A 27,258-nucleotide genomic window follows, 5' to 3' on the forward strand; every position below is an offset into this window, starting at 1 on the left:
TCAAATATGTCGAATTTTTGGGGCGAATTATGGAGAGGAAGGCAAGGAATTTGGAGTTTTTGGTGGCAATGGTGTTGTCATCGGAGTTGACGATGAGGGGGTGACGGTGAAATTGGTGGTGGTCTAGTGTTTGTTTTTGAGTGAAGAATAAGATGTGAAGGGAGGGGAGAGAAGGTGAATTAAAAAGGTACAATTACAAACATCAGTACCCTCTGCATAAATGTCAGAAATTTATTTTTCCTTTTTTTTTAAGCTTGGATAACCTGTTGTACTAGGTAGATTTTGTGATGAGTACTCTGCCTGCAAATTCTGAAACTTGAGTTCCTTCACTGCAACTTTTGCCATACATTAGTACTCTCAATTATATATTACTCTCTAAATATTAGATATTGAACCTCAGGCTCAACATATTGATCAACAAATGAATTGAACAATCACTATATCAACTATCAAGACCAACATGGTAAACATTTTATATTGTGTTTTAAGGATTGAAGAAGTGTTATTGCATACCGAGTTGATATCTACTACAAAAGAAAAGATATATTAAGGGTTTGTTCTCTTACGTTGAAATTTAGTTCAGTTCAGTTCAGCTCAGCTCCGCTCCTAATTTCCCTCTCTTATAAAATATTCAGTTCAGTTCAGCTCAGCTCAGCTCCGCTCCTAATTTCCTTCTCTTATAAAATATTCAGTTCAGTTCAGTTCAGTTCAGCTGAGTTCAGTCAATGAGAACAGGCCCTAAGTGCACCATAATGAAAAATGAATGACCTATTGACCTATATGTTTTGTAAGGGTCATTAGACTCATCACTCCTCAGGCTTCTCGAACATCTCTTTTTCCTCTTCATTCTTCAAAAACATCTTTAATAGAAAAGTTACATGTATTCTAAATAGATCAAAATAAAAATCCATATGAAAATGATTTCAATAAGGATGTAAGTTATTTGATTGCTAGATATAAGGTTCCTACATGTTAAGTATTGCATCAATTCACTAACATTATGTACATGTCAACTATCTTGATTGATTAAAATTTTAGGTGGAATAAAAAACCTTGAATCAAATTTTGTTAGATAGTTGCTTCACTAGTCTCATCCAAAGGTTTTCAAGCATACAACTGTCTGAATAACTTGTATTTCAGTCCTATTAATCTAGATAAATAGATAATACATGTATCAACTTGTGTAGGCAGGAAAACACAATTGAAGAAGAAGTTAACATTTTGTCATTATAATCAGCATTTCTAAGAGATCAGACACATTTTGAGTAAAAACCAACAATTCTCAGCAGTCAGTAGTTATATTGTTAAATTTCTGCTAATCTTTTAGCAGCTTTCACGAATTAAACTAAAATTCCCCTCGGCGAACTTGTACAAGACTGCAAATGCAAATTTTTCTACCAGATGTAGCTAGAAAGATAAATTCTACTCGAACTATAACCAAGAGAAATCAACAAACAACAATTTTATACCAGTATCAGTGTATCACACAAAGTTACCAGGCTACTCGCTAATTCAGGCATATATTGAAGCTGATACTTCTGCAGCATTCTCCAAAGCAATGCAATACTAAAAATTAAAAACTCTACAATAGAAAAGAAAAGGTAAAGGGTGAATACAAATAACAGGACAGAGGAAAAAACGTTCAGGAATGAGCAGGTGCATCAGGTGGGATGGTTGAAGAAGGCGGGGGCTCTCTTCTAAGCTCCTTCACAACTGCAGCAACCGCCTCAGGGTTCAAGCCAAGATCACATAGTGCAATCAAGACAGAAAGAGAGTGACGATCTAATCCCGTTTCAAGTATGTTCGACATCTGAAATGCTAGTTCCAGAGAGTCTCGTGCAGTTCGTGCAGCCTCCGAATCCATCTATGCAATACCTTCAGTATTGCTTCACTAATATTACTGAGACAGACAAATGTGGAAAAAACTGAGCTTCTTCCATTAAATAACGAGTTTCTATTTCAATGTAGAGGGAGGAAATCATCGTTTAAAAAAGTCATACGACATCTACAATTATAAATACACCCCCAGAATACAGTATATCAAACATATAAACAGGAATTTTTCTGAGTATCAAGAAATCGGATATTTAATAAAACAAATTCGGACTCGATTCAAACTTCATGGTTTCATCAATAATAAGGAAATTGGGAAATCAGCACCAAATTACTGCAATTCAATTTCTTTTATTTTTTTTCCTGAGTGTCAAAAATTTGTTCAAAATCCAAAGAAATAACAAAGCTTATTATAATTACAATATATATATTCGAGTTCTGCACTAGCACTACTAGGGATTTAATATAAAAAATTGAAATTTGCATACTAAATATTTGAATTCGTGATTGAATTCAAGACCTAACTAGGGTTTTAATTTAGGGTTTTGTTTAGCAATTCTTCAATCAATCAATTAAATCAAATCATACAAGAATTCACAGGAATATGAGATGATAGGAAGAATTATTACAAACTCATATAGATTACAAAAATGGAAGATTGAAGTTCCAATTCAAAACGAAATAATTTGAAGATAAAAACATGAAAATAAGCATTCTAACGGTAATTTAAAATTGTTGAGCAGACATACCTTAAGAATTGGAAAGGTAGAGGGTGAGAAATTAGTCAAGATTTGCGATTTGTGGAAGAAAAAGTAGGCAAAAGGAAGTTTGCTTGAAAAGAAAGGGAATGGAGGAGAGAGACTGAAGACCCAAATTGAGTAGTATTTTCCCGCCTATGTCTAATACGTCCAACTTTCACGAAACCAGGGAGGTTGTTATGTATATTCGGGTGTATGATATACCCAAAGATATTTGTTTGCTCATTTGACGATAAAATGAGCCATAATCATACCATACACCTGTATATCACTGCTTCTACGAAAGAAAACTAGAAAATAGTGACAAACTAACAATACTCTCTCCATTTGTTTTTTCATAAAACTTGGACAATTTTATGGAAGGAAAAGGACCCGAATTTTTTTTATGTTGCTATGTACATGTCTATTTGTCCTTTCACACCTGCCCCATAAGTCTGTCCCTTTAAGTTTGTCCTATAATACTTTTAGTTGTATCTCATCTAAATCAAACATTGTTACAACGATTTTTTTTTTTTCAAATAATTCTCTAGTTGGTTTTATAAAGGCCTAGTTTGATTTTAGGTTGGTTCATATCTAGTTTGGATCCTTTTACAAGTTGAGTGATCATTGTTATTTTTCTTTTTTTAAAAATAATACTCCGTAGCTTATAAGTCATACGAATACATGACTAACCAAGTGGTCAAAGCTCATATGTGGCATAATCCCTTTAAAAAATGAACACGTAGTATTCACTTTATATAATTAATAACCTTGAGGATAGACGAATCATTTAAAATCCTATCCAATTTACATCACTGTCTTTCAAGCCGCTCTTGACCCTAAAGAAAAACCAATGTTGTCCAATCAACACCTTATAGATGAATAACCAAGAACATTAATTTAGACTTATTTCCTCTAATGCAATACAGTAATTTTAACCAACCACTGTTGTTAACTTGTTATCCACCTGAGTGAGTGACACTCTCAAGTTCTATCAAATAAAGCATTGCAAACATGCCAACTTCACATTGTGCTCAAATTGCAAGAGGAGAAAAATCATTCATCCATTAGCATCGAAACAATGGGAAAGGCAAACTACGTTTGAACCTTCGTGCCCTAAAATCTTGCTTGCAATCAGTTGCTTGACAAACTTGAGCTTCTTAAAGAGCAACAAATGAGCATTGCTACTTCAATATATGATCTCCTGATCTCCTCTAGTGCAACAACATTTGTCACTTCTCTTGCTTCTTCCTTTCGCTGCATGCCTTAAGAGCTTGAACCTCTACACAAGTGCAAAACGTGCAAGAACAAAATTAACAAGAACTTGAGCAAACTTTGAAATTTCTACTTTTAGACAACAAGATTTTGAAAGAAATTTTAATCTAATCAATTTAAAGGATGGAAATGGTAAAATAAACCAAAAAGAAAACACAGGGTGTTGAAAAGAAAGCACACCCTTTTGGCACGATTTCCAGTTTCTGTCGGTTTTAATCAGACAATCCTACACGTATGTTCAGATTATACATAAAATATTAGAAACAAATTGTATCTTCTTATACATAGTAGTAATGTAGTACCATACTTGTGTACCTGTAACGACAAGTACAAAGATGAGCAATCTCCAAGTTGCTTCACACTCTCATCCTCCTCATCTGCATCATTTTGATGAACTGGTGGTGGTGGCTGTTGAGATGGCAAGGATGATGATTGATCAGATTTGATGCTTTCGTCGTGTAAGTTTGCTTTTGTACTTGGGTTCATCCTGAATGGATATCTTTCACTCAGAAACAGTTACCAAATGACAATTTTCTGAAGTATAAAGAAAAAAAGAGAACCAGTTTCATTTCAGCACAAGAGCGCTACATAAAATTTTCAAAGTGATGACATAGAGCGCTACACATGATAAAAGATTTGGCAATAAAAGGAGACAAAAAAAAAAAGGCAATACTGCAATAGAACACTTTATGATGGTAGACATATTGGAAACAAGATGCATTATAATTTATGCGGGCGGATGCATACTAAATTCATTATGCTTGATGTAATAACTATGGATTTAATTGATTCGCAGTCTTTCTCTTGCAAGATAGCCAATAAAAGTATTTTCTAAAAGCAGCTTCACTTCAAATACTGAAGCTAAATCGACCAAAGCCACCATATTCCTTAACCTGGCACATTATAGCCCATTTCACAGTACTTGATTGCAGGGAGCACACATCCTAGTCCACAAAAATGATCACTTGCTCAATGTGCTGAAAGAGGACTAAAACAAGAATCAACACCTACTTCCAATAGTTATACATTGCAAAGATAACTGATTCAATCAATTAACTAGGAATATTTTAGTGGCTTAATCTATCATTCTACCAGGTTTCAAAAAAAAAAAAAAAAAAATATCATTCTACCACTAAACCAATCAATTAAAAGACCATAGTATTGCACTATTGCCGCACTTTGAAATACTGAGGCCTGAGCTTAGAGAGGGATGACATCTTTTTTTTTTTCTTTTTTTTTTCCCTGGGGTTAGCACCAACAGTCATACTTGAGAACTGCAAGACACAGTAATTGACCTGATACCCCCCCCCCCCACACACACACACAAAAAAAAACTTATAGAATTTACATAGAGCCCTGAGTTTTTGGAGGAATTATTATCTGTAAAAAAGTCTAAAGGAAAACACCTAAAAAGGAATCAGCAAGTCAAACAAGCAAATAAAACCAGATGTTCAAGGCAGCTCTCACATTCAAATCCGGCTAGCAGCAAATAACTCTTTTCCAAACCCGGGCTATACTTTATTTAGGAGTTAGTATAAGCTATAATTTCTGTTGTATGCTTGTATACATCCCAAGTACCAGAAACTATCACATTTCAAGCAATAATTTTGAGATGTTGTCTATCATTTACATAACAGTCTCTGACAATGTATAACACAACCCGGCATTTTGGGCATTTTCCTCTCATAAAACTGATTCAACTTAGCTTAGCTATAAAAAGTTGAAACAGGGTATGCCTCTGATATTTCTTAAAAGTGTCAAGCTTTCATACTTATGCAAGAGTGTCAAGTATCTTACAGGTACTCATTGTAACCTAGAGACTTGAGTATTCCCCTCCATCCATGTAACACCCAAAAAAACATCTCATAAAGTTTCAGGAACTTACTAAGTTGTAATCGTGTTACTATAGGCCAACAAAATGTATGCTGCCATAAACAAAGAAGTAATATTACTCACTACGCTTAGAAAGCAATCAAAGGAAAATCTAGGATGTATACCCAGCTATGGTCCCGAAATTGATAAATCAAAATGTGGCTATTCTCAAATAATTTGAACAATGATTATTCATAGTCTTATACATGACTGTAATTAGTGAACTCTTTTTTCTTGTGGCCAATATGACTTAAAAAGGAATTTAAGTTCATGATTCCACAACCTCTAGGAAACTATTCACTTCTGTATTACACAATATCCACTCATAAGTCTAATAACATTATACTTTAGATACTGATAGGCCAAGTTATTTCAAAAACCCAATGTTGACAACAAACTAAAAACCTTCAAAATCAAAAATCCAGAAATTGACCCAGATAGAAAACCCAAATATTTGACATCAAAACATTTCCACTGTTAAAAATATTATCATTTCTAACATCCCAAACCATATGAACTGCAGTAGCTAAGACAGCTTAACAGATTCATGTATTCATCTCACACTATAACGAAACATGATTTGAGCAAGATAGGGAACAATGTCTTCTATCTATAGCTTATCAAGTGTGGTGCCAAGCATGGATCCCAATGCCAAAATGAAATTAGATTGGGATTGTCAGAAAGTATGTGCCGATAAGTCTCTTACATCAGCTCACAACACATGCAATATAATACTTGTATCTTTTTTAGGATGCCAATCAGCAACATAGTTTCTATTTGGGAATTGCCAGAGAAGATGTCTAAATGAATCAAGGACTCAAGGTATTTAGACCATCCTAAATAAACAAGTCACTGCATTACTTTTGACCTATTAACTCAACAATTCCTCTATCAAAATCATTATGCTTGATGTAATTACTATGGATCCTATTATCTATCTCTTTCTTGCAAAGACAGCCCAAAGATAGTTCTTCAAAAAAAGCAATACTAAAGTTACATAGACAGAACCCACCACAACCTTTAGTCAATTCCACCAATACTAGTCTACAAGGAGCACAATTCCTAGTCAATAAAAACCATCCACTTGTTCATTGTGATGCAAAAGACCTTAAAGAAGATATCATCCAACTCCAAAAAGCCTTCATCGGTAAGTAGGACCTCAATGGTAGAGTTCCCACCTTATAACCACGAGATTAGGGGTTTATTTTTCATTGCCAACCTAATGACATCAGTCTAAATATAAAACTTTTCCTTCCTTGGGGTTATCTTGTGAGGTCAGTTAAATTTCGGGAGGAAATGACCATAGTATCATTCCTCTAACCTTCCTAACCTGAGCTTAGAGACGGAAACCTAGGTTAATCCAATAGGATTGCCAAAAGTCTGACTTGATAGCTGAAAGATAGAGTTGTTAACCTAATTTAAATGGCCAAATTATACACTTGAATCTGCATCTTTGGTTCTTCATTAATGATGAAATCATACTTCCAATGCAATTAAACAACTAAAGATATAGGCCGTTTACAAATACACCATTTCCTAATTTCATCATCCCAATCCTATCAAATTTAGCGCAAATTTTAACTTTCCAATACAAATTATACCAACAATAATTCTAAACAGTTTATCCAATATTAATAATCAACATTGCAAAATTAAGACCAACAAAAATACGACAAAGTAAACTAAAATTAAGCAGTAATTCAACATAGGAAAGTTTAATTTACACAGTTTCGCCCTAACATTTAAGGGTTTTGCAACAAAATAGCAACCAAATTTGACTCAATTATCAAAATAAGTTCTTCGACTAAAATTAAATCAGTACCAAATACCAATACATAGTTCAATAATCAATCCACATTAAATTGAATAAAATGAACAATTAACACTAGATTGTGAAACTGATATTAGGTGATTAAGAAGAACATCTTACCTACGCTTCAATGGAGTAGAGGAAGCTCGCAATCCGCTTCAATGGAGCTTTTTGTTCTTTAAAGGTTTTTCTGAGTAACATTGCAAGGTAATATGTTGAGAACTTGAGAAAAAGAGAGCTAGGTACGGGCCGGCACGCGGGCGGCACGGGCCCGGCACGATTCCGGCCCGGCCCACCCGTGCCGTGAACACAAATCTGGGAATCGGCACGACATGAGGCACGGTGAGCGGCACGATGGCCGGCCCATGGGTTGGCACGAGGGCACGGTCGGGCACGGCACGAGGCCCGCTATAATTATACACTATTGTACAATTTTTGTATTATCGAACCTCTTATTCCGTATAATAAATGAAGTTATTCACCAATTATTGTACGATTTTTAATTATCATTAATTATTTGTATTATCGATTTATCGTACCGGCTACCGGCATATAATAAAATAATTTATTCTTCAATTTTTTGTGTTTTCGGCTTATCGCACTCGTAAATTTTTGTTTTTTATTATATGCATTGTTGTTTTTTGCTAAATTAATAAAATTATTTGTATAAACTTAAACATAATTAGATAAATAATTTATATAACCTTAATTAAAATAAAATTGTTCAAAACAAAATATATTAACATTAACATAAACATAAAATTTGGCGCTTGTGTGGGGTCTGGGGGGTCCCTTCGAAACGTAAGTGTTCAGAGGTACGAGGGAAGTACTCTAGCCTCGAGAGGGCACCTTTGCCCAGGCAATATGCGGAAACCGACTCGACCATCCATATGAGTCATACAAACCTTTGTTCTCTCGAGGTCTATAAGAAAAGTGAGCAGAAAAGTGAGCGCCAACCTCGGGATGCTTTACTCCTAACCCCACATGGTTCCGAGACGGAGCTTAACCTGAGTCTCGGTTAATAACGACAATGATCTACGTTGGGGGTCGCGTCCTTCGAAAATACGAATTCGAGGTTGGGGCGAAATCGGTTTTCTCAGTTGCCTTGTTGCGTGAGAAACTTGTTTCGAACTGTCCCCTTTTCCAGTTTTTTAAGGAAAATAAGGGACTGGCGGTATAAAAGGTCCAACTCGCTGTAACCAGAGGAATTGAAAAATTCGCTCTCGGTTACCGGACTGAAGCCGTAAAACCTAGCTCAAAACACCAAAGCCCCATCCCCTAACCTGCCCCCTCCGAGGGCCAAACTCCACTTCGCTCTACTCTAAGGGTATAGAAGCCCAGCGTTCGAAACAAGTTTCTCACAAGGTCGTAGCCACGCTACTCGGTTGTGCTCTCCGCAACCAAAGCGAAGCGAGCCGCGCTAGAAGAAAGATTTGATCTTGTCCTCTCCCTTTCCAAAAGCATAGCCATCACGATCCCTTGTGGAATAATAAAAAGAATTTGCTGGGGAGGAAATAAAGATATCAAATTCTTACCAAGATAGCTGGAAATTCCAACCAATAAGAATCCTAATGAACCGAAAAAAAGGATAAAGGCCCAGCAGAAATATTACTTATTTTTTGAGATCCCGTTATATAATGGCTATTTCTGAATTTCCTCACGCAACCATAGCCTTCTTCCTCCACGTACATGCATGATCACGCAACCATAGCCTTCTTCCTCCACGTACATGCATGATCCAGTCGAACTGACGAAACCGTAAAGTTCCGCCACTATTTAACTGACGAAACCGTAAAGTTCCGCCACTATTTTACTAGAGGCCCTGGCGATTCACATCTCGTCATTTTGAATCTACGAATTTTTTTGGAAACCCTTGAGGAAACTAATTTATTTACATTTATTATTTTTTTAAAAAAAAGGCACGGTTTGGCCCGCGCGCTCGCCAGGCACGTGGGTCGTGCCGTGCCGTGCGCTGGGGTGTGCCAAATTTAGGCACGGCACGGCCCGCCGCGGAGTCGGCACGGCACTCCCACCACCACGGCACGGCACGGCCAGACACGACCCGCGGCGGCACGGCACAGCCCATTGCCCATCTTTAGGGGTAGGCTGTGTTGTAAACCAAAAAAACAACATAAGCCCGCGGGCGGCACGCAATATCGGCCCGCGGCACGGCCCGCCAGCACGGCCCACAGATCGGAACGGCAGCACGAGTAACAACCATATTTTACAACAGCTCTAATTTAACGGCTAGCTTTTGCTTTCTACTGGTTAGCTTTTGATTTAAACGGCTTTTTTCACTAATTCTCTATAAATACATCAACTCATCATCCTTTTTTTTCACAATTCTTTAGCTCAATTCTCAATTATTTTAATGTCTTGTTCTCTAATCTCTTATAATCTTTTATTCTCTAATTCACTCAAATCTCAGTTATCGAAATTCTTAACAAAAAATTAAAAGTTCGTGAAATTATTTTGCCGAAACCAATCGAAGCTTGGCTGTAAGATCTGACTCATATTTATTTTAATTTATTATTCTTATTCTTAATGTAATTGTTATAATTATTTTTCATATTATTGTTATTATTACTTGTATTATAATTATTGTTAATTTTTTTTAAAAAAAATATTGTTATTTTATTAATTTCTTATTTTAATTAATTGTGCTATTTTTAATCATGACATCAAACCCAAACCCCTCCTCTTCTTCTAGTAATGCCAAATTTCTCTCGGTTAAAACCAAGTCCGAGATGGGGCACTTAATTTAAGTAGACATGTTAATAAATGTGGTGAACCATCTAGTGACCCAACTCAACTCAAATTTTCTCAATACCATCAACATGGCTTCACTTAATTACAATTATGAGAATGATAGGGATGAACTTAGGAGAATGTTAGTACATGCTGAAAAACCTTTTCTTTTCGCCGAAAATGATTCGTTTAACAATTACATTAATAGAGCACTACAACCCCAATACAAAAATATCTCTAGAAAAATTGTTCGTTCAGCTTCCATGAAAACTTTCTTAGAGTACAAAATGAGGTTAGTTGAAGAATTAAGTAATCTTATTTGTAGAGTTTCTTTAACCGCAGATGCGTGGGATAGTAGTTATGGATACCATTATTTGTGTGTGACTTGTCATTGGGTGGATAATGATTGGTTATTATAAAAACGCATTATCGATTTTAAAATGCTAGAATACCCCCACACTGGTCTTAATATTTCTCATCATTTAATGCAAGCTATCGATGCATATAATCTTAGACCCAAAATCATGTCTATGACATTTGATAATGCAACATCCATGATATTTAGTGCAAATTTAGTTAAACAACAATTATCTGATGTCATATTAGATGGAGATGCACTTCATATTAGATGCATTTGTCATGTTTTTAATTTGTGTGTGAAGGATGTAACTAATGCAATTGGTCCATTTTATCATAAAATTAGAAATGCTATTATTTCTATTAACAGTTCTAACATGAGATTTCAGGAATGGAAAGCTTTTCTTAGGCAGCTAAAGATAAAGTGTATCAAAATCAAAACGGATTGTCTAACCAGGTGGAACTCCACCTATGAAATGTTGAGTAAGGCAATCGAGTACAAGGTTCCACTAACAGTTTTTTTTTAATCAAAAGTTTCCACATTTTGCTTTACTAGAAGAAGATTGGTCTAATTGTGAAAAATAAATGCAATTTTTACAATTATTATATAGTATGACACATTGTGTTTCTTCTGTTTATAATCCTTGTTCTCAATCTTTTCTTAGCAATGCATGTTTACTTGCCCAATTTTTCGCTGAACATCGCTCCCAACACGATTACAATGAATATACTCCATCAATGGAGGAAAAATGGCGTAAATATTACACCATCTTCCTATGATTTATATTTTTGCTTCTATATTAGATCCAAGGCAAAAGTATGATGGCACATTTCTATTAATTGATATTTATTTTCAATACATGCAATTTGATGATGATGTTGAGTCTTATAAAGCTAATGTGACCGATCAATTTTTTGCATTATATAAAATTTATGAATCTAAATATGGAACCGTTTCTCGATTTGCTCCTTCTCAATCAACCAAAAACGTAAATAAAAGGGCCAAAGCCCAAAGGTTTATTTGCACAAGCTACTAACATGATGTCTAAGTATTCAGGTAGTGAATCATCGTCTTGGAGAACACAAAGTGATGTTTCAGAATTGCAAATGTACTTAAATTACGACTTCATGAGAGGCATGGACGAAGAAGAGAAGTACGGCCTCGACCTCATTGATTGGTGGAAAGCACAAAACATGATACATCCAATTTTGGCGGCAATGGCACGTGATATTTTTTCTATCCAAGTCTCCTCCATTGCCTCCGAACAAGCTTTTAGTGGGTCAAAAAGGGTATTAGACGATAGAAGAACAAGACGATAGAAGAACAAGTCTAAAACTCGAAGTCTTTGACCGGTTTACAACTTGCACCGATTTCATCAACTCAAGCCTACCACGAACATTTATGACAACATATAATGATCATATATGGTTCCAAATAATGATCATATATGGTTCCAAAAATCTAAATGGCATTATATGACCCGAGATGTATTCCCTAGAATTTCAATACTTTTCAACACCGAGCCCAGAAACCTTCAAAATTTCGCAAAATGCATGGAAATTAGTCTGCAATTTTGGGATTTTTTGAATTTTTTCGCTCGGAAATAAAAATTGCCAAAATATTTACCATGGTCCCTAACATACCCTTCGGGAGTCCAATTGGGTGGCTGGAACCATCCAATTTTCCTTTAAAACGACCAATTTACCAGTTTACAACTTCATCGATTTTATTAACTCAAGCCTGCCACGAACATTTGTAACAACTTATAATGATCATATATAGTTCCAAACGACATTATATGACACCGAGATGTATCCCCTAAATCTCAAGGCTTTTTGACAATAGGCCACGAAACCTCCAAAAATTCTAAAAAATCATGGATATTATAGCCTTCATTTTTGGAATTTTTTGACTTTTTTTCGCTCGAAAATAAAAATTGCCGAAATGTTTACCACGGTTCCTAATACTCTCCGAAAGTCCAATTGGGTGTGTGGAACCATCCAATTTGCCTTTAAACGATCAATTTACCGATTTACAACTTGCATCGATTTCATAAACTCGAGCCTAGCACGAACATTTATGACAACAAATAATGATCATATATGGTTCCAAACAGCATTATATGACCCCGAGATATATTCCCTAGAATTTCAATACTTTTTTGATTCCGGACCCTGAAACCTCCAAAATTACTCAAAAAGTGTGGATATTAGCCTTCAATTTTGGATTTTTTTTTACTTTTTTTTTCACCTGAAAATAAAAATTGTCGAAATGTTTATCATGTTCCCTAAACCCTCCGGGAGTCTAATTGGGTGGGTGGAACCTTCCAATTTTCCTTTAAACAACCAATTACCGATTTACAACTTGCATCGATTTCATTAATTCAATCCTATCACGAACATTTATGACAATATAATATGATCATATATAGTTCCAAATGACATTTAATGACCACGAGATGTATCCCATAAAATCTCAAACCTTTTCGACACTGGGCCCCGAAACCTTCAAAATTTCTCAAAAATCGTGGATATTAGCCTTCAATTTTGGAATTTTTTGACTTTTTTTTGCCCGGAAATAAAAATTTCCGAAATATTTACCATGGTCTCTAATACCCTCTGGGATTCCAATTGAGTGGGTGGAACCATCCAATTTGCCTTTAAACGGCCAATTTACCGGTTTACAACTTGCACCGATTTCATTAACTCAAGCCGCCTACAACGAACATTTATGACAACATATAATGATCATTTATGGTTCCAAACGGAATTATATGACTCCGAGATATATCCTCTAAAATCTCCTTTCTTGCCAACACCGGGCCCCGAAACCTTCAAAATTTCTCAAAAAACATGGATATTAGACTTCATTTTTGGAATTTTTTGACTCTTTTTCGCACGAAAATAAAAACTACCGAAATTTTTACCACGTTCCCTAATACCCCCACGAAGTTTTATTGGATGGGTGGAACTATCCAATTGCCTTTAAACGACCAATTTATCGGTTTACAACTTGCAATGATTTCATTAACTCAAGCCTACCACAAACATTTATGACAACAAATAATGATCATATATGGTTCCAAACGACATTATATGACCCCGATATGTATTCTCTAGAATTTCAAGACTTTTAAACATCGGGCCCCGAAAACTACAAATTTCTCAAAAACCGTGGATATTAGCCTTCAATTTTTGAATTTTTTGACTTTTTTCGCCCAGAAATAAAAAATTGCCGAAATGTTTACCATGGTCCCTAATACCCTCAGGGATTCTAATTGAGTGGGTGGAACCATCCAATTTGCCTTTAAACGGTCAATTTACCGGTTTACAACTTGCACCGATTTCATTAACTCAAGCCTACCACGAACATTTATGACAAAATATAATGATCATTTATGGTTCCAAACGGCATTATATGACTCTGAGATGTACGTATCCCCTAAAATCTCATTTCTCGTCGACACCGGGCCCCGAAACCTTCAAAATTTCTCAAAAAACATGGATATAGACTTCATTTTTGGAATTTTTTGACTCTTATTTTTGCACAAAAATAAAAATTGTCAAAATTTTTACACATTTCCTAATACCCCCACGGAGTTTTATTGGATGGGTGGAACCATCCAATTTGCCTTTAAACGACCAATTTATCGGTTTCCAACTTGCACTGATTTCATTAACTCAAGCCTACCACAAACATTTATGATAACAAATAATGATCATATATGGTTCCAAACGACATTATATGACCCCGAGATGTATTCCCTAGGATTTCAAGACTTTTAAACACCGGGCCCCGAAAACTCCAAAATTTCTCAAAAACCGTGGATATTAGCCTTCAATTTTTGAATTTTTTGACTTTTTTCGCCCAGAAATAAAAAATTGCCGAAATGTTTACCATGGTCCCTAATACCCTCGGGGAGTCCAATTGGGTAGGTGAAACCATCCAATTTGTCTTTAAACGGCCAATTTACTGATTTACAACTCTCACCGATTTCATTAATTCAAGCCTACCATGAAAATTTATGAAAACTTATAATGATCATATATGGTTCCAAACAATAAAATATTTGTTGTATAAAATACTAACAAACTGTACATTACACGAGATTCAGTTATAAACAATAAAATAAAAAATAGAGTTAGGGCCTGTTCTCATACGTTTATTTTCAATTCAATTCAGTTCAGCTCCTAATTTTCTTCTCTTATAAAATATTCATTTCAATACAGTTCATTTTAATTTAGTTCAGTTCAGCTCAGTTCAGTTCAATTCAGTTCAGTTCATCTGATTTCAGTCTATTAGAATAGGCCCTTAATGTAATTATACGCTAAACAAATAGAGTTTGATAGGGGTGGGACTTTCATTGTATTAACACATTTAGAATTTGCACCGAAAATAAAATTACAATTAGATCATGACTTTCAAATAAACCTAACATTTTTTTTTTTTTGTAATACAAGTAGAATCTAGGAAGGGTTTTGAAAGATTTAATTAGGAATGGGCTGAGTAATAGATTATTGTAAAAAATCAGTTTTTCAATAAACAAACCTCAGCTAGGCAGCTAGCTAATACTACTCGTATAAGTCTATTACTCCGTAGCTTCCAAACGTACAAGCAGTTTCCTAAAATATTAGAGTATCTATCTATCATATAATCGAGGTTTTTAGATATTGTTTCCTAAAATAAGATAGATTATCATTTTTATGAACAAAATCTTTGGATTTGATTTCCTAAAAACTAGTCGGATCATATTACTACTACAATTAGGACACTTGCTCACCAAGTTTAATTTGTTCATCACTCCTACATCATCCCAAACTCTACATTCATATTTTCCTATATCACCCCAAACTCTACATATATTCATATTCAGTTTCTACGCAATCTTCATTCCCTTGAAATCTTTCTCCCTTAATTGTTCATCCTTCTTCTTTCTCGATCAATTTCGATGGATAAATCAGATGAAACCCAAGAAAACACCACCACCATCTTCAACAACAAACGAAACAATAATGCTACAACCTCGTCTTCCTTACCAACAAATCCAAACACCGAATATGATGATGAACCAAAATCCAAGATACAAAGGGAATGTTACATTATGAGAAGCCCTAATTTCAACTTAAAGATTACCTTTGCCAAACCACCTTCACCACCACAACAACAACAACAACCCGAGGCCTCAAAACCCCCCTGCAATTGATCAGCAACAACAACATCAACAAACCTAAAGTGAAGAAGATCAAGAAGACTTCTAATAAATTATCTTTCGTTGATCATAATAATGATGCTACTAAAGCCTCAATTATCGAGCATGTGACACGTAATTTGGGATACAATAAAGAAGATATCAGCGATGTCAAAGTAATAATGGAAAAGAGAATGACTTCATCTGATATGGCACCTCAACAAGCACGACTAGCCCTCCCGGCAGGTTCAAAAAAAAAGCTAGACGCGTCGTTTGTAACAAATCAAGAGAAAGAGCTTCTTAAACAAGAGGATATCGACGTCAAGGTCGTCATGGGATCGTTCGTGTACAAGATGCCCCTTAGTAGATGGAATTATTTTGATAAAAATAAGAAGAAGAACAACGACGACAACAACAACAACAACAACGAGGATGATCCCGGATTTAAGTATGTTTTGAAGTCCGGGAAAAGACGGGAGTGGCCTAGTGTAACGGTCCGAGAGTTTGGACCCCGAAACGTGCGGCGCGCTCTAGCCTTTTGGCGTCAAGAACGCTAGCCTTGAGCGGAAGAGGGGCTTGTGAGCACAAAGCAACACAAGCAGGCAATAGAATCTCAGGAGCACTCACGTCTATCTGGGCGACGGAGTGCGGGTGGTCGGGGCTTGTGACGGCCGATACTTTAAAGCGGGCACAAGAGGGTCCGAACCACGAGTCCTTAGCGCATCAAGTTGGGTTGGAGGGGAGCTAATATGCAAGTAAGACACAATATCTATAAAGGTCTAACAACAAACAAGCATAAAAGCAAGGCAACACTTGGTAGAAGGCTTTAAGATTTCATTAATCATTCGCCCTCTAAAGATCTTTAAATGACATACAAAGAGAATCCCTAGTGAACACTGATCTGACAGTAACACAATAAAGGGACCTCAAGCTAAGAAAACATAACCTAAACTCTAGGAAAGCACTTAAATGGAATCTAATACATCAAAAGGAGTTGGATTCTAACATCCTCCCCCACTTAAGCTGTCGACGACCTCGTCGACTTACAAAATTTACAATCAAAATTAAAAAACCCTAAACTATCTCAAGTTTTGGATGCGCCGTTGGTGCGGCTATCTTCTGGAATCTTATCTGACTCTTGAGCTGGATCTTCTTTGTTGATGAGGATCTTGTCTTTGGAGTTTCTCAGCTCGAACATCTTGTTGAGAGCTTCATCTCTAAATTTCCTCCTAGGAGTGGAATCTGTTGAATTAAGGGGGACAACTGCTTCCACCATCATCTGTTGGGGAGTTGCTTCCTTGAGACTGTGGTGGAGAGCTTCAAGTTGTGGCTGGTGCCTCTTGGGTGACCATTTTCTTTGTAATCCCTTGCACGCGCCCTGCGTTGTTTGCTCAACCACTGCTTTTCTTCCCTCTTGGGAGGTTCTTCTTTGGTGTCTCTTTGGTGTCTCTAGGCTCGTCGCTCTTTTCTTCGAACCTTGTGACTGATTCTGGTTTTGGCGGGTGTGTATCTGGGATGTTGACAACTCCATGGGCTTCATCTCCCGCTTCTCTGGGTTTCTGGTGCGAGCTTGTTTCTTCGATGTTTCCTTCTTCTCAGGCTCCATCACTCGTATTGCCGAAAGGTATCGGACTTCTGGTTCTTCTTGAGGTGCTATCATTCTCATAGCACTCAGGCGTCGTATGGAACCCATCCTATATGTGGGCTCCTCATCGCTGCTAGTCTCTTTTGTGGCCTCCTGAACGGACATGGACGACAATCTCTTTTGGATCTTGTCAAGTTCTTCTTTATGCTCGCAATCCCACCATTTGTGTGGACCTCGACAAAGTATGCAGTTTATTGCCCTTGTGTTTGCCGAGGATGCGCCGACCCTCGAGTTTCCTGAGTTGTGGGAGGGGGTAGATGTTTGTCTCTGGGCATCACCTCCTCCACTTCTTCTATGATATGTATTAATGGTGTTGGAAGATACTCGTGAGCCGTTCTCTGTACCCTTTGGAGAGCTTGGAGACAGACTGTTAGAGTGTGTTGACGTCCCACTTGAGTCCTTCTCGGATTGACGACCCTTCCCGACTGAGTAGTCCATCAATCTCTCAGCAGCACACATAGCAGCAGCGAGGGTATCAATATTCTGCCTCAAAATCTCTCGCTGCGCCCATTCCTTTAACCCGTTGACAAAGTTGAACACACGATCTTTCTCATTCATGTCTGTGATGTCCAACATTATCGCCGAGTATTCCTTAACATAGTTGCGAAGAGAACCCTTCTGGCGGCACTCTTGCAACTTCATCCGTGCAACAAACGCTGTGTTGACGGGGTAGAATTGTTCTTTGAGTTCCTCTTTGAACTCCGCCCATGTATCAATCTTGATCCTTCCTGCTTCGATGTCTGCGTGCTTGGTGCGCCACCACAACTTAGCATCTTCGGACAAGTACATGATGGCAGTATCCACCTTCTGATCGTCACTTAGTTGACATATTCGGAAGTACTGCTCCATGTCGAAGAGGAAGTTATCAAATTCTTTCGCATCTCTAGCGCCACTGTAGTCGCGAGGTTTGGGCGGCTTTATCTTCGCCGCACCAACACCCAGTGCGTCTCTGCCCACATCGCGCGTTAAGGTAGCACATTTCTCAAGTGCTTCGTCGGCTTTTCCTTGAACAAATTACAATTGTTCGCGGAGGGCATCTCTGTCAGCCATCAATTTCACAATTTGCTCGGCTTGCTCGTGTACAATGACTTGGAGCTCGGCCCATTTGTCCGCCTTCTCCTCGAGCCAAGCGAGCATTTCTTCTACGAATTCCATCTTCGTGTAGCTCTCCTTGGTGCCTACACGGGTTGCTTGCGACGAGGTTTGAACCTGGCTCTGATACCAACTGTCACGGTCCGGGAGTTTGGACCCCGAAACGTGCGGCGCGCTCTAGCCTTTTGGCGGCAAGAACTCTAGCCTTGAGCGGAAGAGGGGCTTGTGAGCACAAAGCAACACAAGCGGGCAATAGAATCTCAGGAGCACTCACGTCTATCTGGGCGACGGAGTGCGGGTGGTCGGGGCTTGTGACGGCCGATACTTCAAAGCGGGCACAAGCGGGTCCGAACCACGAGTCCTTAGCGCATCAAGTTGGGTTGGAGGGGAGCTAATATGCAAGTAAGACACAATATCTATAAAGGTCTAACAACAAACAAGCATAAAAGCAAGGCAACACTTGGTAGAAGGCTTTAAGATTTCATTAATCATTCGCCCTATAAAGATCTTTAAATGACATACAAAGAGAATCCCTAGTGAACACTGATCTGACAGTAACACAATAAAGGGACCTCAAGCTAAGAAAACATAACCTAAACTCTAGGAAAGCACTTAAATGGAATCTAATACATCAAAAGGAGTTGGATTCTAACACCTAGACTGAAGAAGGAGAATGGACTACAAGAAGATGATAACATACTTGTTGCAACGTGTCGACACGACAACGCTCTTCACTTTATCATCATCAAAGGAAAACCAGTCATGGTATTTGGAACTGCAATAGGCCATAATTACTCTTAATTTCAAGGGTTAAGTTTAATTAATTTGTCCAAGATTGTTGATCACTCTCATGTAGTTTACTCGTCATTCAATTAATTCTTTGATTATTATTTGTTAGGGTTGTTTATTGGGGAGTACTAAATACAGGAAGAATTTTACCTAAATGCAGAATAAGTTAATTTTTAAAAAATGATTATATTCCAATTTTGCCCTTGTTTTTATTTAATTCTTTACACTCTTAACAATATAATCATCCCTACCATTATTTAACCTTTTATTCTATGTAATATTCAATACTATACAAATTAATGGACAATAATGAAGTGCACTATGACGATTTGTTTGAGGTATGAAAATTATGTGTTTTATTTTTTTTTTCCCCGTAAAATCTAATTTATAGATGAACAATCAAACAAAATAAAATTTCCATATTATACAATTCTATTCTAGGACATGTCAGGGTGTCGGGATGTGTTTTCGGGGATCAACGATACCCCCGGATCAGAATTCCGGGGGTCAACAGTACCCCCCAGATAAAATTTCCGGGGGTCAACAATACCCCCCAGATCAGATTTCCAGGGGTCAACAATACCCCCCGGATAAGATTTCCGGGGGTCAATATTAATCCCGAAAAAAAAGAACGAAATATTATACAATAAGAACAAAATTACACAATATAAATTACCTTAGATGGGAGGAAAAATGAATGTGAAATTTGTGGGATTAGCAAAATGTCGTGGGATTAGCAGAGGTAGATCGTAGAAATGGAGAATTTTTTAAGTTGAATTTTACGTTCAAGTTAAAATGATATATTGAGTTCTAAAAATTGAATAAGGGTATTTTAGTCTTTTATTATTTTCATATAAATAAATAATTCCTGCATTTAGGTTATTTTGTACTGCATTTAGTACTTGTGTTCTTTAATTTCTGTTATTGAATCAAGTGTTACCAAATTAATTCTTATTAGCTTACTCATCCGATTCTTAGATATTTTGATTATTATTTGTTAGGGTTGTTTACTTAATATCATACCATGTTTAAAAGTATTATGAATTATATTTCGCTACACTCTTGGTTAGTTGCATCAAGAAGTTATGAATTGAATTATTGTAATGATTTAGTGGTACCATTAATTAGTAATAATAATTTTTTTAAAAAAAAAATATCATGGCTTTATAATATTTGGAATTGCTTAATCCTAATTATCCTTGATCATGTCTTGACAAACCTTTTTTTTTTTTTTTTTTGTGTTTTTCTCGGTCACAAGGATGGAGGTGAGAAGGATCTCCTGGAGCCAGGAGGGTAGCTCTAACCACTTGAGGTATCTTTCATTCTCTAGACCAACCTTCTAATTCAAGATCAATTTCTAGCTATGTAAGACCATGTTTACTTCACCTTATTTTTACTGAATTAAAATTCATTTTAGGAAATTTTGTACTTTACCATCCTTTTTTTAAACCAAGTATTTTACCACCCATTAATAACACTAATGGTGAAATTATCACCTAAAAAAAATTAAATTACCACCCCTTAAATTAAAAAATTATTTAAATCACCCACCTTTTCACCCACTTTTATTATTTCCCTCCTTTTTTTTTTTCATTCCTTCTATGCTCTCGATTTCCCTCTCTTACTAATCTATCCCTATATTATAGCAATTAATAATCATTGACAGTGGTTTAACCTCCCCACCATTAATGAAACCAAACCTGTTAGAGAAAACTCCGAAATTTACAAGCAAGAAGAAAATATATGTTAGAAAAACATATAACTTGGCCCAATTGTAAGTACAAAATCCCATTTCTCTCGTAACACAATCAAACACATTATCAAGGCATGACATTCATTACCAAACTCGGGAAATCAATAGCCGTCATATCAATATTGAAATTCTTTCTGAGTAAAACACTAGACGAACAATTCAAGTGAAAATTCAAAAACGAAAGTACAATTTCACAACAACAGTTGTGATGAACCCTAATTTAATTTCATAAAAACCCCCCAATTTAATTGTGCTAAGAACTCTAATTTTTTTTTTTTTAAAAAAAAAATCAATTTCTGTCAGGAAACCTAATTTCATAAAATGACTTTTTGTCAGAAAATAAAATTCAGATTTTGAGAAAATACCTAATAAAAAAATGTTGTAAGATTCTACATAATAAAAGGTAAAATGATGCAAGAAACTACTTAAAAAATGGTAAAATATTGTAAATTACTACCACTACCAGATTTTCACCGTTTGTCCACCTCAAAACACCCCCCCCGAAACCAACACTTTCATCCCAAAAAAAACCACCACGACCTACATGAAATTACCTCTGTCATGCCGAAAACCACCCTCCAAACACCAAACCACCACAACCTACATGAAATTACCTCCACCACGCCGAAAGCCACCCTCCAACCCCAAAACCACCGCATCTAACCCCCAAAACCACCATCCAGAAGCACGAAACTACAAAACACTTGAAATGTGTGTATGTTTCAATTAATGATTGGTTGGATGCTGAATATCGCTTGCAAAATCGTACTCATGCACAACACGACAACGATGATGGAACGTCTACTTCTGATTGATCAGGTTCTAACAGTTCCTTGTCAATTCAATTAGCCGATGACCTTGAACGAGAAGAAGAAGAACTATAATTTGATTAATATTAATTATAGATAATTTTTGTATTAAAGTACCCTGTATAATAAAATAAGTTATTCATCCTTATCATTATCCTAAAATTAGATAAGAATGTTGTTATTTATGTTTTATATAAATGATTTACTCTCGAGGCTCGGCTTATATATATTAGACTTGAGTTTAATTAAGTACTCGTAAATCTTGAGTAATGAGTTGTAAACAAATAATTACACAGCCTTTCAAGTAATAATAATATTGAGTATGTATTTCTTATTTTTAATTACTATACTATACTTAGATCTTTGTAAATAGTACTCGTAACTTTTTTAAATAATAAAAACAAAATGGATCATCTCTTAGCGGACCCTCTTTTTTTCAGAGTAACATTGATGATGTTTGAAACCGGCATCCTGATATTTCTCAATCCCTTCCTTAGTTCCTTACCTTTGTAGGAAGACTTAGCTTAGTTGAATCCATAGTTTTTTCCTAGTTTAGAGTCGAAAGTGTAATTACAATGTTAGTCCTAAACAAACACTAGGATGCAATTATATGTGTGGGCTTCAATAGTTTTCAATCAACTTAGCTAAACTGCTAAAGTATTACTTTTGGAAAGTTCTTCATGGACCATCAACTCATACACTAGCATGTTTGGAACCACACATAAAAATCAACCGAAATCATCACTTTCATTTGACTAGTATTACCATATCATATGAGTAATATTCTACTACAAAATTATAATAATACTTTTTTGGAAAAATGGAAACTAATAATTCCACTTTTGTCATTTCTGTTTAAAATAATCCCATCTTTTCGAAATCTGGTAACAATCCCACCTTTGACTCCTATCTGCTCAAAACAATAAAACAGTTCTTAAACCGATTTGTGAAATTGGTAACCTGATTTAAAACTAACAAAAAATGCTAAAAACAAATCCAATTATTATTAAGTAGGAAATTTTGTGAAAAATTACCTATTATAATCCAGAATTTGCGAGAAACTACCTATTAAAAAAGATGTTGTAATTGACTACCTAATTTTTTTAAAATGTTGTAATTTACTACCTTTATGCCGGATTATGAATGAGTTTGACCAAAATTCTCCGGCGTTGACTTGGTCACGTGACACTTGGTGAAAGAAAAGGGTCATTAAGTGTCACGTGATGGTCACGTGACCAAGTCAACATCGGAGAACTTTGGTCAAACTCCTTCATAATCCGATGTAAGGTAGTAAATTACAACATTTTTCGAAAATTAGGTAGTCAATTACAAAAAAAATTTTAATAGGTAGTTTCTCGCAAATTCTGAACTATAATAGGTAGTTTTTCACAAAATTTCCTATTAAGTATAATGCTCAAACAAACAACACTTTTTTTTTTACGAAAGTAAACAAATTAAACAACACTTCTAAAACAATAAGAAGTAACTCAATGGTTGTGTTGTTTAGGACAGAAATCAAGTGAAGAGTATAACAAGAGGGCTTAGTAAAATATAAATCAACGCATTGAAATCGACATTGAGCAGCAGCAATTTAGGAAGACACACGTGATAATGATATAGAAAAATCCAATTCTGATTCGATTTAGAAATCAAAGGCAGGTTGCAAGCTGCGTTTTCATTGCTTAATGATACGCTAAAATTTGAGCAAGCCATCACCAAGATTACCACCACATATACGCACTTCAACGCTTCAAACATCCTAACTTTCGTGGGGAGAAAAGCCTTGAATCCCATGGTTTTCGATCTGAGATCTATTCAACAGGAGCAAATTTACAAGTAATTAATAATTTTGATTTAGATGTTAAACATCAAACATGGGTGAAGGAGTATTTATAATAATATTAGCTAGCTATAGATCCAACACATATCCTACATCAACAAGGTTTAGGTTTTAGAATAGGATCTTGCCTTGTATACAATTCTAAACCATCACTACTTCCTATAATATCGTATCGTATAATGTGAAACACGATATGCGGCCTTTAAAACCTTTTATATATATATATATATATATACATACATATATATATATATATATATATATATATATATATATATATATATATATATATAAAGTTAAACTTTTAGCCAGATCACGAGTTAACGACACTTGGTATTTCAACTTTCGTCAAGTGTCGTGCCACGTTGGATATATTTGAATAGAATTCAGAAGATAAAAAAATAGTTTAGAATTCTATTTGGATAGAATTGTAGGATAAAATTGTTAGTTAAAGTTTTATTTTCGATAAAATACCAATTTTTTAGATGTACAAATTGAATTGTATTTTATTCAAAAAAAATTATTAGATTATAATTCTAAAAAAATATCATATAAATTTAATTTTTTATATCATAATATTTTTTGGAGCGAAGGATGTACTTCAAGGAGTAAAACATACATTTATAATATATACTAACCGGTTAAAATAATATAGTTCACAATCTAATAGAATTTTATAACTATGTAGACCTGTCAATTAGGGTCGGGTCATGAGTAATCTCGGATCGAGTCACTTCAGGTTACGAAACAAAATTGTTGTTATTTAAATATTAGGACACAAAAATAAATATTTCACCACCAAAACACAAAAACGAACAACAATTCTGAAAAAAAGTTACAACAACCATCCAAAAAAACAATCAAAATGTGCTAAGAAATTGAAGATGGTTATACTGGATATATTAACTATTAACTTCCTTTGTTGTTAATGTTGTTATGGACCATGAGAATCTTCAATAACTTTGGATCATAAATTCATAATAATGTAATTTTGCAGCATATTTGTGGGCCAAAGAAAATCGAAGGGAGGAACCAACATTTATTCTACAGATAAATATACATAAGGAAGCATATATTAACAAGCTGCTTGCATTGGTATTCAGCCATAAATAATTGTAACAAGAATGATTTAAACTATAATTCGACAAGCAAAGTAACATCCAACATTCATAGTGTAGCAAGTTGACTAGATGAGATGCTAGGGGTTGTTTTGAGTTTGTATCTCTTGCTCCGTTCCCTCAAAGTCTAATCACTTTGGCGGATTTTGAACATTTATTTAATTTAATTTATTTTTGCTAATTTTTAATTTTATTTTATGTATTAAATCGAACATTTCCACTAATATTATTAGGCATTACATGTCCACTAATCTCACAAAAGCACATCAATTCCTAATTAATTTTATATCAATGATATATTTTAAAATTTGATATATTTTAAAATTTGATATATATAGAATAAAAATTTATCTTAAAATTTTATAAACAACCCGTGCACGATACTAATTTGGGCCCTAACTAAAAATAACCCCTAAAGTCTTAACGGAACATTTTTGGCATACTAATCGATGAAAAAATTGAATTGTATTGCAATTTACAATTTATTAGTATTTTTAGACTGCAATTTGCAATATATTTATTTTTTAAATAGCTACCGTTTACAAAATATAAACTTTAAATGGTTGCACTTGAAAATTTTTCCTAAACTTTAAAATAATCTAACTAGTGTCTAGTTCAATAATTCAATGGCCTTGTGGGCAAGACGACCATCAAATTAAGCACGCGGTATATATGCACTTACAAATTAAGTGATCAAAACACTACAAAAAATTACGTAGTGCATGTCATTGTCTACAAAAATGCACATTCTTCAAGTAAGTATTACCCACTACCATGGGATGGATAATACTACCCAATACCACAATTTTTTATTTTTTTTCTTTTTCCTTTTTTTTCCCTTTCCTCTTCATCTTCTTCCTTCCTTAAACCCTTTTCCCCACCTCCATAGATAGCTCCCATTGCCGGCCAAACCTCCGCCCACCACACCTTCACCTCCGACAACAAGAAGCCCACCCCACCAACTACTACCTTGATCGAAATCCAAAAACACGCAACTATCTCCATTAAAAATCACCGGAAACCACCCAAAAAAACATAACCCAAAAACAAGAGACACAAACTTATGGCTCTAGCCATTAAAAACGGTGAGTTCTATGCTGGAAATCGCTGAGTTCGGTCGAAATTGACACCGGTAGTTTTTTGTCGATGCTCAGTTATTATTAATTTCTATACTGTTATTATTGGTTTGTATACTGTTATTCTTGGTTTTTATACTGTCATTTATAATTGGATAATTTGCAAATTACCACCCAAAAATAGTATCAATTTCTAAATAACCACTCAATTAAAATTTTATTTTAAATTACCACCCATTAAATTAAAAAAAACGCTCAGATTACCACCCATTTTGTTTTTCTGGTGGAATTTCCGTCAGTGGGCCCCACTTTTTTTTCTTCTATTTTCTAGCTTTCTCCCTCTCTCTCCCCGATTTTTCACTCTTCTTCTTCCTACCTTCTTTCTTTCTTCTTCCCAACCACAAACCGCCAGCAAATTAATCATCAGTACAATGCACACAAGGAATACAACAACAGGAGAGCAACGAATAAGGTCGAGACTTTATGGAGACAAGGGTCATGTCATGATTTAGCAAACAACAATCACAATTAACAAAGAAAGAGACAAAGGTATACATATGCAAGTAATGAATCAACTAGCCCAGCACTGAGATCCACAGGAAAATGAACATAATTAAATAACATTGCAAAGCAATAAGAAACAATAACCCCTGCCTACTTTCACCTTCAACTAACCACCACAATAAACACCCCCGACTCCACCGCAACTCCTCCACTTCTCCAGCCACCCACAACCGCTGTCACCGCGACCAGCACTAGCACCTTGCGGTTTGTGGGTTTTCTTCAATTGAATTGGGGGTTTTCTTAAAATAGGAACCCTAATTTAAGAAAACCCCCAATTCAATTGAAGCATGAACCCTAAATCGAATTGAAGATGTTCTTTGCCAAATTGCTGCAATTAAATCCTGGAATTGGAGTAATTGGCTGCCGAATTGCTCTTTACAGTAGGGCCAATTGGTGATTGCGGGCTGCAGAGGTTGTCGTATTGGTGTTTGCGGTAGGCGAACTGGTGGTAATTATGGTGGCTGAACTGGTGGTTGTTTGTTGATGTTGTTGTTGCGGGTTGTTGGCAGGCGCGACGGGGGAAGAGGAGGGGAAAGGTGGAGCAATGGTGGTGGTGGTGGTTGGGAAAAGAAAGAAAGAAGGTAGGAAGAAGAAGAGTGAAAAATCGGGGAGAGAGAGAGTGAGAAAGCCAGAAAATAGAAGAAAAAAAAGGAAAAAAATAAAAAAAGTGGGGCCCACTGACGGAAATTCTACCGGAAAAACAAAATGGGTGGTAATCTGAGCGTTTTTTTAATTTAATGGGTGGTAATTT

The 27,258-nt window shown here is 35.7% G+C and overlaps 1 protein-coding gene across 2 annotated transcripts; it reads right to left on the bottom strand.

The window, feature by feature from the left end:
* Positions 1-3,318: 3,318 nt before the first annotated feature.
* Positions 3,319-7,876, bottom strand: LOC110710583. Of its 2 annotated transcripts, none has more exons than XM_021888908.1 (4): positions 7,648-7,876; positions 4,161-4,379; positions 4,026-4,071; positions 3,319-3,852 (listed from the first exon to the last, which is right to left on the bottom strand). In XM_021888908.1, exons 2-4 carry the CDS (start codon positions 4,329-4,331, stop codon positions 3,803-3,805), a joined length of 267 nt encoding a protein of 88 aa, XP_021744600.1. In that variant the 5' UTR covers positions 4,332-4,379; positions 7,648-7,876; the 3' UTR covers positions 3,319-3,802. The 2 variants fall into 2 exon arrangements, with proteins under 2 accessions (XP_021744600.1, XP_021744601.1); XM_021888909.1 differs by having other exon boundaries at positions 4,161-4,332; positions 7,648-7,874.
* Positions 7,877-27,258: the final 19,382 nt, after the last annotated feature.

The sequence above is a fragment of the Chenopodium quinoa genome, unplaced genomic scaffold (genome assembly GCF_001683475.1).
Source record: "Chenopodium quinoa cultivar QQ74 unplaced genomic scaffold, ASM168347v1, whole genome shotgun sequence".
Taxonomy (NCBI): domain Eukaryota; kingdom Viridiplantae; phylum Streptophyta; class Magnoliopsida; order Caryophyllales; family Amaranthaceae; genus Chenopodium; species Chenopodium quinoa.